At 39.4% G+C, this 12,990-nt stretch overlaps 1 protein-coding gene across 1 annotated transcript; it reads left to right on the top strand.

Moving 5' to 3' along the window:
* Positions 1-12,711, top strand: slc17a6b (solute carrier family 17 member 6b). Its single transcript, XM_004067032.3, has 12 exons — positions 1-910; positions 2,261-2,516; positions 3,122-3,240; positions 4,486-4,600; positions 5,512-5,599; positions 5,684-5,770; positions 6,071-6,213; positions 6,374-6,523; positions 7,933-8,065; positions 8,370-8,480; positions 9,091-9,218; positions 9,674-12,711. Exons 1-12 carry the CDS (start codon positions 837-839, stop codon positions 10,013-10,015), a joined length of 1,746 nt encoding a protein of 581 aa, XP_004067080.1. The 5' UTR covers positions 1-836; the 3' UTR covers positions 10,016-12,711.
* Positions 12,712-12,990: the final 279 nt, after the last annotated feature.

Below are 12,990 nucleotides of genomic sequence, written 5' to 3'. Positions count from 1 at the left end.
ATAGCACCGCCCTCCAGAGAGCTACAGCTTTCTTCTTTCAGCCCCTGATTGATTCATTTTTTGTAATCTTTATTATACATAATACTAAGATTATTATTTCTTTGTTTTAAGCTGGGTGTTCAAGCAAAAATATGTTTTGTTGAAAGCGTTGTTTTCACGTGGATTTAGCTGCAAACTAAAGATTTTCTTATCTGGTATTATGTAGATCTTTCAACCCAATATTTTTTGAATGTGGTCTCGCGCGCTTGAACTGGGTCCTGCGTGCTCTCAGCAGCTGGACAGATGTTGGTCGCGGCGCTGCTGTCGCTGACCTCGGTGCTGAACGACGTCAGATCAACCTGCGCTCACCACAGGAGACACGAGACAGCCTCACTCCCACTTTGATTTATTCAAGCTACTTCAAACAGAACCTTTACATCCAAATCCGTGACTTCATTGTTTTGACTTTTTTTTTAAATTAATTTCTCCTTTAGTGGTGCTGAGGCTCCCTTTGTGTTTTGGTTTCCAGCTCTGACAGAGTAGACGCTCGCTGTTTCCGTCGTCATGGCACTTGCTGGCGCGGTTACTTTACGCCAGGCGGCAGATGAGCTGGATGAAGGCGCGCACCTCGATTGATTCACCTTTTCTTGTGAGAAGGTGTTTGTGCTTTTTTTTCGGCGGTGAAAATCGTCCTCCTGCGGCTGGATCGCTGCCTCGCTGGGCTGCATTGGTTTTCTAAGTTGGTGTGTTGCTTTGGATAGTCGCTGCAGTCGGCCATCCTGCGCTGTAACATGACGCTGAGGCAGTAAAATAGAGATATACGTTTAGAAAAACAGGCCACCACACAGAAACTGGATATGGAATCCATGAAGACTAAAGCCACGGCGGGGGTCAAGGAATTCGCGGGGAAGACCCTGGGCCATTTGTACAGGTGAGGTACAGCATGATGTGTCCGTTTCTATTTATAAATGACTTATTCAATTCTTTATTTTTATACCGGAATATAGGCATAAGCAGCTCCTCAGGCCGCACAAAAACGTGTTTATAAAAAAAACCAACATGGGTTTGTAGTCACGCCTCTGACTAAGGACAAAATTATGCAATCAGGGGTGCGTGCGTGTGCGCGCGTGAGCAGCGTTTGCAGGGGTTTGCATGCCAACGGAGCCCGCGGTGCAGGGGCCTGAACACGAATCTTATTGGCAGGCAGGTTACACAGGAGGACGCGCGGGTCACGCACGGATTTTTGGGGGGGAATCCATTCACACTTTCTTTAGGTTTTGATGTTAGGACGCACGTGGCCTGCTGCGCCACGACCGACCTTCACGCCGTCTGGCATGTCAGGCTCAAACCACGACTTGCATCGTTTCAATTATGGCCTTGATTTGAGCCCCCTCCCCTCCCCCCATTTTTGATAACATGGTCTGTGGGCTTTATTTTTTTTTTAATTCACAATCTTTTTACGTACATATGGATTGATCTCATGTTTCCAGTATTTTTCTTATGTGTGTATTTCTGCATAAATTCGAGAGCTATGCTTTATTTTTATTATTTCAAATAAATGCCTATGCCATCTTTTTATGCAGGTTTTTGGTTGTTTTTTCTTTATTTCGTTAATCGTCCGAAAAATGCTGCAATTTTTGTTAAACTTTTCATTAAAAACATTTTTTTCTATCTAATTGATTTAAAAAAAAATCTTCATCGGATTACATTGACAAGTAAACACCTTCAAATTGAATAAAGGTGATTTTTGTCTACAGGGGTTAGGCAGAGGGTTTGAGGAAAGCCCGCAGACGGATGTCTGCAGGCTGTAACTCTGTGTTCCTGAATGCTAATGAGATGAGAGGGAAAGTTAGCGCGCTGCTGCAATGCGGTACAGTCAGGGACATGTTGGTCTCTTCTGAGCTGCTCAGACTCAGTTTTGATGCTAGATTTTTATTTTCCACTCCAATATTATTTTTGTCAAACCGCTTTTGGAATTCCACACCAATCAGAGAACGATTAGAAATGTTTTTCTCTCTTTTTTGGTCATTTTTTTTAACCTAAAATATATTATTTTTTAATGTAAATCCATATGATAAAAGCAGCTTTAAATGTCTCACTTCTCTCTGTGATTTAAAGAACTGCTTCATTTGTTTTAATGGTTACATAGCAAGTATGGGGCCCCCACAGCACGCCACCTCACATTAGAATGCACACTAAAAAATAAAATCCTAAACATTATCGTCTTTTCTTGTTTGAATGAGACTCGACCCCCGTTTTTCTGTCATCTGGCTGTTTTTAGGGGGATAGAAAGAAGGCAGAAAACTGGGGAGGTGATCGAGCTGACAGAGGATGGGCGGCCTCGGGAGGCCGCGGAGAAGAAGCCCCCGCTGTGCGACTGCAGCTGCTTCGGTCTGCCCCGCCGCTACATCATCGCCATCATGAGCGGCATGGGCTTCTGCATCTCCTTCGGAATCCGATGTAACCTGGGCGTGGCCATAGTGGGCATGGTCAACAACAGCACCATCCACCAGAATGGCAAGATCATCATCAAAGAGGTGTGGCAACGGCTGGCGCGCGCTTTTACGCACTGATATTTCAACATCCTTACAAGCCCCTCCATTTATATGTATACATATATATATAAACATGTTGGAAACATTTTAAACCCCTCCGCATCTTTTAATTGCCCATTTCACTTTTTTTTTTAGGGATTACGGTTCTTTACTGGGCAATTTTGACACGACTGTCATCAAATAATACATTTTTGAAAGCAGATCTTTTTTTAACAAATTCATCAAGCATTGGTTAGATTGTAAAGATTTATTTCTTAAATGCTTATTCATGTATGCGTCTAAGCTTATATTTCTGTAACATCAGAGATAAGGCAAAATTACGCATTAGTTGTTGACATTCCTAAAACGAATCGGACTATTCTTATTTCTGTTTCATATAATTCACTGAAGAAATCAAGTGTGATTGTTTTCAGTTTCTTTCTCCGTCTATTGGCCTCCAAAAATAAATGGTGGCGGTTAAATTACCATTTTAATCACAAGGAAAATGTTTGGGTCAAAAGATAAACCTCTGCACAGATGGTTTTGGTTATAATATGTTTAATCGTATTTGTATTTTATTAATAACTCAATTTTTTGCGCAAATTAAGAAAGCCAAGTTCAACTGGGATCCAGAGACGGTAGGAATGATCCACGGCTCGTTTTTCTGGGGCTACATCGTGACACAAATCCCTGGAGGATATATCTGCTCGAGGCTTGCAGCAAACAGGTGAGCAGCATCATTTTGTTCCTGCTTTAAGAAGGATCATGGTTGCTAGTATTGTCAACGGAGCAGCTGAATTCATGCCTTCTTTCTATATTTGTTACAACAATGAACAAAACAAATAAAAAACAAAAACGCTGGCGCGCGGAGGAGCAGCGGTAAAACACAAATCCTGATCAGCAGAGCTGCAGACGGGGAGTTTCTCCCGGCGCTGCTGGAGAGGGCAGAGCTGGCAGAATTGGCAGAGCTGGCAGGCCTTCAGCTCTCGGCACAAGGCTTTCTGCAACCTGTTAATGAGCTTCCTGGGGGCAAGTCGGATCTAATCTGCCCCCCCTCTCTAGGGGCATGGATACCAGACTAGGTCTAGTCGCCAAAGGCGTTCAACCTCATCAGCACCGCCTGTGCGTCACTCGGTGTGATTATGGCAGCGCAGAGGTTATGAATATGACAAAGCAATTTTTTATAGGTTGAACAGACGCAATCACTGTTAATTATTGAACCTGTTTGACGAAAAACAACGAGCACAACCTGATTCAACACTGACTGTCTTAGATCCTAAGAATTTAAACAGACCAATTTCATAAATTCAAAATAAGATTTTCCGTTAAAAGAAAAGTGGAACGACGTTTTCCCCTCTTTTTTTTCTTTTCTTTTTTAATCGAAAACGAAGATGGCGGGAGGAAGTGGCAGACATGAAAATATGACTGTGGTTTTGGCCTACATTCATTCTCTTGTTTTAGACTCTATCTGAAAACAAAAGCAGAGCCTCCAGAATTAGATGCAAACCTGCAAAGTCATAAATACTGTTTCTTTTTTTTTTAATCCTAAACTGTGCAGGATGGAAGGATTGTGCTTTTTAAATACCGCATGAAGAAAACAAAAATACTGAAAACGAATGTCCTTCCTCTTTTGACGAGAAAAATAAAAAAAACTATATCAGTTCCAAATGTGAAAAAAGCGAATAGCCATTAATGTGGGAGGTGTTGCTAAGCGACACACATGGATGTGATTCCAAATGCTGCTTAAATATTTATTTGTGAGCACGTCCGAACGCGCTGTACTCCGAAGGGCTTTACATGGGATATATTTAAAAAATAAGGTTAACAGAAAGATAATACAGCATTCCCTTTTTAAGAGTTTTATTTAAATAAAACAGTCTGCCTCACTCTAGGTCATGAGTCTATTTCCCTCAAAATAATCATTCACGTGTCCATCAATGCAGTTTAATGAACATTTTCATCATATTTTCAGGGTATTTGGGGCAGCTATCGTCCTGACCTCCACTCTCAACATGTTCATTCCTTCGGCTGCCAGAGTCCACTATGGATGTGTCATTTTTGTGAGGATCTTACAGGGATTGGTTGAGGTAAAATCATCTTTGCATCCCAATAAAAATAATATCCATAATACCGCCCCCCCTCCAAAAAAAAGGCACCACTACAGCAACAGAAGGCAAAGAACAACAGTATCCATGCATTAGATATTCAGCCAGATGAAATGTGAGAGGGGCTTTATTGATCCAGTCTACCACAGTTTGTTTTTGTATGGCAGTCCAGCTCATTCTGCTTTGCTGTCACACTGTGTACACTGAATGGAAAACAACAGAGGGATTGTGTACCACTGAATGAAAAAAAAGGCTGTAATGCACGCTGATCCTGTGAGTCACAGGCAAGCAGCCAGAAATAAGGCTGCTGTTCATCAAAGATCACCATGCTACACAATAGGTATTCGAAAATCAAAGGTAGATTTTTGTTCAAGCAAACAACGGCAATACGAAAGCAGGAGAATTTTGTCTTAACATTGTTCTGTGGTAAAGGTAAATCAGGAGTCCTCTCAACAGAACAGGAAACAAACCTGAACTGTATTTGAGGATCCAGTCCAACCTTTTTGTCTATCAAAGAGAAAATATGCAAATGGTATTCAACATTGACACAACTTACTCAAATCAGTGCCTGATGAACATTTAACACTCGCAAGCCTTTGTACTCCTGCAGAACAGCTCATCCACCATTCCATTTGTTCATGTAATTAAAGGGGTGAGCGTGCTAATTTGTGTTTGCTTATACTTTAGCCTCATGCATAACTAGGTCGTCCAGATTGACACAGTAAAACTTAAGAGAAACTGAAATGCAGCCTTAAAATAAAGTCTAGAAATGAGATTTAAAAAAAAGTTAGAATAATGCATGTCTGCAGTCAGAAGATGAGAATCTGAGTTAATATATCAAAGATATAAATATTATTGTCTCTGGGGGGAATTGCTCTGTGGTATGTTTTCAGGGGGTGACCTATCCAGCCTGTCATGGTATATGGAGTAAGTGGGCACCGCCACTAGAGAGGAGCCGTCTGGCAACAATCTCATTCTGTGGTAAATCTTTACAAGTTTTCTAGATGGATGACTGTAATCTAATGTGAATGTCCTGCATGTTTACACCTTTTTGCTGCCTTTCAGGCTCGTATGCTGGTGCTGTGATTGCTATGCCTCTGGCTGGGATCCTGGTTCAGTATTCAGGATGGTCATCTGTGTTCTACGTCTACGGTGAGACCAACTGATGATGATCTGCTCATGATGAGAACGTGTGCACTCTAAAACAGGAAGTTCTAAACTGTATTTTGAGCTTGACCAAACCTTGAGAGTGTGATTGCTAGAGTACAGTGAAAGTCAAATGGATTTATCCAGGCAGACTGCATTGATTTCTTTCCCCTGTTTCTTTGGTGTCAATAAATAAGCCTCCATCTTTTCCTGGTCTGTCTGTCTGGGATTTGAGCTTTCAGGCCCTTTTGGTGACCCGCTTTGTGTTGAATGCTTTAGCAGATTTCATTTGTCTGTAATGTGTAGGATGCGTTGGCATTTTCTGGTACATCTTCTGGATTTTGGTGTCGTACGAGAGCCCCGCTGATCATCCGACCATCACTGATGAGGAGCGCTGCTACATCGAGGAGAGTATTGGAGAGAGTGCCAGGCTCTCTGGTCCTGGAGAGGTAAGAGTGGATAAATAATGCCAAGTACAAGATGGTTCTCCAATTTTTCTTGACAGCACAACAAGCACATGGCCAACAGCATCAGCTTTAGTCAGAGAAACATCGATGTGCAGCAATAGGAATATCTGTGACTACAAGCCATCCCTTTATTGTATTTCAGAAATTCAAAACCCCATGGAGAAAGTTCTTCACCTCTATGCCTGTCTATGCAATCATCGTGGCAAACTTCTGTCGGAGTTGGACCTTCTACCTGCTGCTGATCAGCCAGCCTGCGTATTTTGAGGAGGTGTTTGGCTTTGAGATAAGCAAGGTAAGTTTGCAGCACAAAGCAGGTTAGAACTCACAAACACAACAAAGTTTTTTTCATGAGACTGACTGGGACAGCGCTGACCCTGTTACTTTGAACACCCTTTTCCCGGGTTTCCTTTTTTGTTTTTTGTTTTTTGTTAATTAGGGTGAAAGACAATATGAAGCATTGAAACTCAAACCTTATTCAGGCTCAAAGCAATAGTTTCAGAAAATGTTAAAACTACAAAACGACTATCGCGTCATACAAGAACAGCAAACATGATCCGATTAGAAAGCAGAGAGTCGAATAACTGCAAACAGCAACAAAAAAGAGGAAAACTACAACACACAACTATACCTCTGTTTTAAACAAACAGATAACAGTTCAATTACAGATTAAATGTTTGGTAAAGTCAAGCCTCCACTATTTCTTCCTTAATTTGAAGCATACCTGAAAATAACTACTGTCATATCTTTTCAAAAAACCACAAAAGGCTGGTTTCAAATGAGTTCCATGTCAAAAAATTCCTAAACTAAACCAAAATAAACGTATGTACCTCTCAGGTTACAAGTTTCTGGTTAAAATAGTATTTGAGGAACCCGGAAATTCCTCTGGATCTAAATATGCAAGTGAAACAAAAGCTGGCATGAAAGACATTTGTCCTCATAGGTGTTTTCATTCGGAGTCCAGGGCTCTGAAACGTTTGTAGGTTCTAAACCCTATCACATGACTAATGTTTAACAAAATGAAACAGGTAATAGTTTGGTCTTGATGGATTGTCAGATGTCAAACACATTTATTTCTTCAAGCTATTGCCTGGACATCCCCATGTTAAAATATTGGTAGAAACTATTTTTTTTTTAAACAAACCTCTGTTGTACTTATAGAAGAGTTAGGTTGCTATCAAAAGAAACAAGTGTCTTTCATTTGGCCAGAAAATTTCATAATAAAAAAACAACAACAAAATATGAAATCATTGAATTAATAGGAAGCATATTTATGTGACGTTTCCCTACTTAGACATGTTGTTAAGCATTTTTACACACACTAACACATTTATGACATCAGCTATGCTTAATAGAGTTATTCAGTCACATTATGGATTAAAATTCTAAAGTTGCCTTTTGTACACTGAAGTGTTTTTAGAAAATCTTTCTAAAAACATGCAAACTGCTGTAATTGAACATCTCAATCCACAATCAACATTTAAAAGCCACATTTAAAAAATGCAGCTATCATTAGCCTACAGGTGAAACATTATTTTTGAAATATTATTCAAAGAAAAAATATTCTTTTTACACAACAAAATGTCAAGAATAAGCTTTTTCACTTGGTCCTTAAGGTGCAGTTAAAAGTATTAATACATTTACAACCTAAATGTGATTTGAGGCATTTTTGAAAAAAAACAACAACACTTTTTTTGGTTACAGGTCGGCTTACTGTCTGCCCTTCCTCATTTAGTGATGACTATCATTGTGCCCATTGGTGGTCAGCTGGCCGACCACCTACGCAGCAAGAACATCTTGACAACCACCACTGTAAGGAAAATCATGAACTGTGGAGGTGAGATCTAAAGTCCACACCCCTCTCCATATCTGATAGGTCTTACTCTCCACCACTTTTTGTTTTTTATCCTTGGCCTCCAGATTTCCTCATGGAGACGATGTTTGTTTTTCACGTTTGTAAAAATCTATCAGATCAATTTTCCAGTTCACAACTGGACTGTAACTGTGTATCGATTTCGTTTGCGCCACTTGTGTAATAGCGAGCTGAGAATTGCAGCCTGCTTAATTCAATTGGCACCGCATTGACCGACAGCCTGTGGTGTTTTTTTGTGTGCATGTGACCTGCTGTCTCTGTTTGCTAGGATTTGGCATGGAGGCCACTCTGCTGCTGGTGGTGGGATATTCCCACAGTAAAGGGGTGGCCATCTCCTTCCTGGTGCTGGCGGTGGGTTTCAGTGGATTTGCTATATCAGGTTGGTGTCAGTTTCTCTGTATCTGTAATATAATCTAGTTTTTGCATGTGTTGTGGTTTATCTTGGACTTTTGAGGACGAATATTTCATGGAGGAGCATTTACATTCACTTTTATGATCTTATGTCTCATAATACCTCACTGTTTTTGCTCCCTGACATTTATTTTTCTTAAATATTTGACTGCAGGCAGCAATGTCTTTTCTTCTTTCTCTCCTACAATCAATTCCGTTCTGTTTATTCTAAGCCATACAGAATGCAGACTTCTTCGACTGGGTGCAAAACCCGTTTTCTTCCTGTTGTCAAGCTCTCTCCTGGAGTGTTTAATAATTCAGTGCAAAACGTCTCAAGGGAGACACCAGGCAGGCTATGTGCAGCAGCACACAGGAACACTTACTCATTCAGCCACTCGGGGTGGGGGAGGAGGAGATTTTGTGGCGGGCTGAAGCCTATTTGGTCACTGCTTGAGCTGCTTTTATTTTCAGCTCTATGCAGCTCTTTTATTTGACGCATGGTGCTGCACTGACTCTCTTAAGAGTCAAGTTGGACAAAATGTAAGCAAGTCTCCAAAACTGTCTGCAGGACTTTGATTGTGTCACATGTTCTGCACCAGGCTTTAATGTCAACCACCTGGATATAGCTCCCCGCTACGCCAGTATCCTGATGGGCATCTCTAACGGTGTTGGGACTCTGTCTGGAATGGTGTGTCCGCTGATTGTTGGTGCAATGACGAAAAACAAGGTAATACCTTTTTAAAGCACAGACATGTCAAAAGCCTCTTATTTCACGCGAGGTCAAAGGGAGTTTAGAAAAGTCAGGACTACTTTACATTTCACTTAACTGTTTAAGTAAGCAATATTTGTGCATTTATGCAGCGGATAATGTGGGAAACGTGTAAACAATAACTTTCAAATCCTGGTTATATAATGATAATCTGAACAAGTGCAGCCTGTCTAGTTGAGTGCATCGAATCAGCATGGAAAAAGGTAATGACAAATGAATGAAAAATGTTGGATAAAATAAAGAAAGAAATCATAGCAATTTCAACACAATCAAATGCAAAAACATAAATAAAGGAAAAGATAAACTTTTTTTCATTTTTAAGGTGACATGTATGTCAGCACAGAACTTCTTAAATTTAGTTTTTCTATTAAAAAATCCCTGTAATGGTCAAATGTGTGTGATGTATTTTTCAGACTCGAGAAGAATGGCAGTACGTTTTCCTGATAGCTTCCCTGGTGCATTATGGGGGTGTGGTCTTCTACGGGATCTTTGCGTCTGGAGAGAAACAGCCTTGGGCTGACCCGGAACTGACCAGCGAGGAGAAATGCGGCTTCATCGATGAGGACGAGTTGGCTGAGGAGACTGGAGACATCACTCAGAGTTACGGTGCTTTCGGAGGTGCTGCTAAAACATACGGTGCAACCACACAGGTGAACGGCGGCTGGGCCACAGGATGGGAGAAGACGGAGGAGTATGTCCAGGAAGAGGCGCAGGGCGGGGGCTATGGATATAGGCAGGATGAGGGATCCTCTTAGAGCCAGCACACGGGGATGGCCGACTACACCCATTCCCCTAAACGTGCATCAGATTTATTCTGAATGATATCAAATCTGAGGAAAAAAACAACCAAAAAAAAAAGCCACAGTCCATTGTCATATTTGCACAAATTCAAAAAATAAGAATATATAAATAAATCGTTAAAAACTCAATGTGAGAGTAATGAAAATATTAAAAAAAAATATTTCAGATATTTGATCAATAGAAATGTAGCACATATCAAATTGGCAGTCTGTATATGTACTATTATGCATATTTAAAATAGATATATTTATTTTGAGTGCAATTGTGATTAAATGTGAACATTGTCATCATGTGTTGAGGCTTCCCAGCTACACTGAAGCCTTTAGGGTTTCAAAGAAAAGACATAAGAGCTGTCACATATGAAGCAGCAAGAGAACCATTTCGGTGTACAAATACGTCACTTCACAGCACAGTAAACAGAACTAGACACTATGTTAAGATAGACTGTACTGTATATCTCCTGATGCACTCACACTAGTGTCTTTTCAATGCACAACTTTGTAGTTTTTATTTTTCGATCACTAGCTTCTGTGTGTGAGTATGTGTGTATGTGTGTGTCCTGCTGGGACGGTGGGACCTGGTACAGATTTAACTTGTGGCACAATGACTTGCAATGTGGTTTTAACTTTGAATTTGAAGAATAAGTTTATATATAGAAGTTGTTCTCACTACTAAATTTTTTAATTTTAAGTTTTATGTTTTTGCCCACAGTCTGATCTAAGCCATGAATTCCCCTGAATATACTGCACATAATAGTCAGGCCGCTTAAACTTTTACAACTTTACGTTAAACTAAGTAGATATAATATATTTACATTTTGAACATTGTGACATGTCACAAATAGTGATGATAGATGTCCTTAAATAATATATGTGCAATGGGAAACCCAACTCAGTATGAGTGTCTTTGTAGTTTAGAGCCAAAAGTCAAATTATTATATTTTAAAGAAACAGACGAAGATAATTTAGGATAAAGTAAAAATGTTCACCGTGGGATGACTGTAAATTCAAAAGTAATATTGGCAAAGCCCCGAAATAGAACCATAAATTTAAAGTTTTTCATATTTTTATTGATTTCACAACTTTAATTGACTTTTAGTCAATACAAAGTGTTTTGTGTGTACAATTAAGACAGTAAAATGGTGTTTTACACACTTAAAATAGGATTTGTTTTGTCTTTTATCAAGTATTTCATGATAACCGCAGGTATAGTTTGATGAAATTTGAAGGGAAAAAAATCCACTGGTTGCTAAAAAAATGTGTTTCTTTTCAGTGTACTACCTTTTCCCGTTACTCTTTAGATGTGCACTAAAACACAGAACTTTGAGCTTTTGACTAAAATGTCACAAATCATTATAGAAGTTATAAACATTCCTAATCAAGTATTTGATACTTGTTTACATTTAGATGCAGTTTACATAAAGTTCACCCAAAAAAAATGATGCTTTGTTGCAGTTGAAGCCAGTTTAGGTGAAGTTTGCATTTGTAGAAATGATGCTTTTTTGGTTTTGCCAGTGTAGACCGTAAGGAAAATATATTCTGTGAATCATGAATTAGCTTCTGCTAGTAACAATCACGAGATGGAAAGCGACACAGACGAAACAATTCATGCTTTACTTCACATTGCAGATCTGATGAGGAGAAAATTAAATTCATTTAGTCTTTAAATTGTAGTGGGTCCGTGTCATCACTTCACCTTGTAAATGTGTCTGGATGTGTATTTATGCATGGAACAAAGTGAGGTTAGTGTTAGGTCTTTTTTATTCCCATTTTTTACCTGTTCTTTCCAATATTTTTTCTTTTTTCTTTCAGAAACTGTTACTTATGCTTAAATTTCTTTGCACAATAACCAAAAGTGAGAAGCAGTTTGTGGGCTTTTAGCTGGAAATCTAATGTTTCAAAGAAAACCATCAGCATTGAGGTCCACACAAGAGAAACCTGCAGTGGGCAGTCGATACCAAACATGACTCAGTGTACAAAGCAATAAATCCATAGTAACAGTTCTGGTCAAGTGTCAAGAACAGTCTTTTGGGTTTTTCTTTTTAATCATTTGTTTAGAAGTCGTGTTTTTGTGAAAACAAAATGTAGAAAATAAATAATTGTAAAGAAAATAGGAACATAAATGTATGAAAATATAGTAACTCGAGTCCAACACAAATGTCTTTGACATGACATGTCGGGGAGTTTGTGGTTGGGCTGCTCACCCGATGAGAATGATACTAAGAGTCCTGCCAGAGAGGCGGCCGCTCTTCTTTTTCTAAGTTTTTGCTTTGGTGTGGTCCACACTGATTGTACGCTATTGACCCTCCTATGTCTGTCTTTCTCTTTCACTCCTCATTTAGCTGAATTTGTGTCTTTGATTCAGTGGCAGGACCCCCATCGCTCTTCCTGTACCTGCTTCCCCTTGTACAGCCCCCCTCCAGCTCTCTCACTGTCACAATATTCATTGACATTATGGATGAAACCTTAACAAAGCGATTCAGAAAAACTGAAAAACGTGCAACTTGAAATAGTGAGAAGTTTCCTGTTTTTGTGCCTCTGAAGTTGCAGTGTGATTCTATGGCTTCTGTTGCTGTGTAAAGTGAGAGGTTTGTTGATGTCAAAATGAAATACTCTATATCCTTTTTTGATATAAAAAAAACTTAAAACAAGTCTGTGTTTGTTATGTGTACTTTTTAATAGGAAAGGAAAACTGTAAGCACAGTCACTGATACTTTTTTAAACATTGAAATATTCTTTTCTTCTGCGCTTGTTTGCAAATTGGAAAACAAAAGTCACTGAAATTTGTGTTATTGATGATGCCTTAATCCCCTCTTGTGGAATCTGTGCATCCTGTTAGCTGCTAAATTTTGAATAAATTGATTTATTATGAACAACAAGGCATTCACTGTAAAACCACATGTGAACATCTTTCAAATGTATTTTACAGA

The sequence above is a fragment of the Oryzias latipes genome, chromosome 3 (genome assembly GCF_053564925.1).
Source record: "Oryzias latipes strain Hd-rR chromosome 3, Olatipes_Hd-rR_3.1".
Taxonomy (NCBI): domain Eukaryota; kingdom Metazoa; phylum Chordata; class Actinopteri; order Beloniformes; family Adrianichthyidae; genus Oryzias; species Oryzias latipes.
The sequence above is the reverse complement of the archived record's forward strand: the minus strand, read 5'-3'. Positions and strand labels throughout refer to the sequence as shown.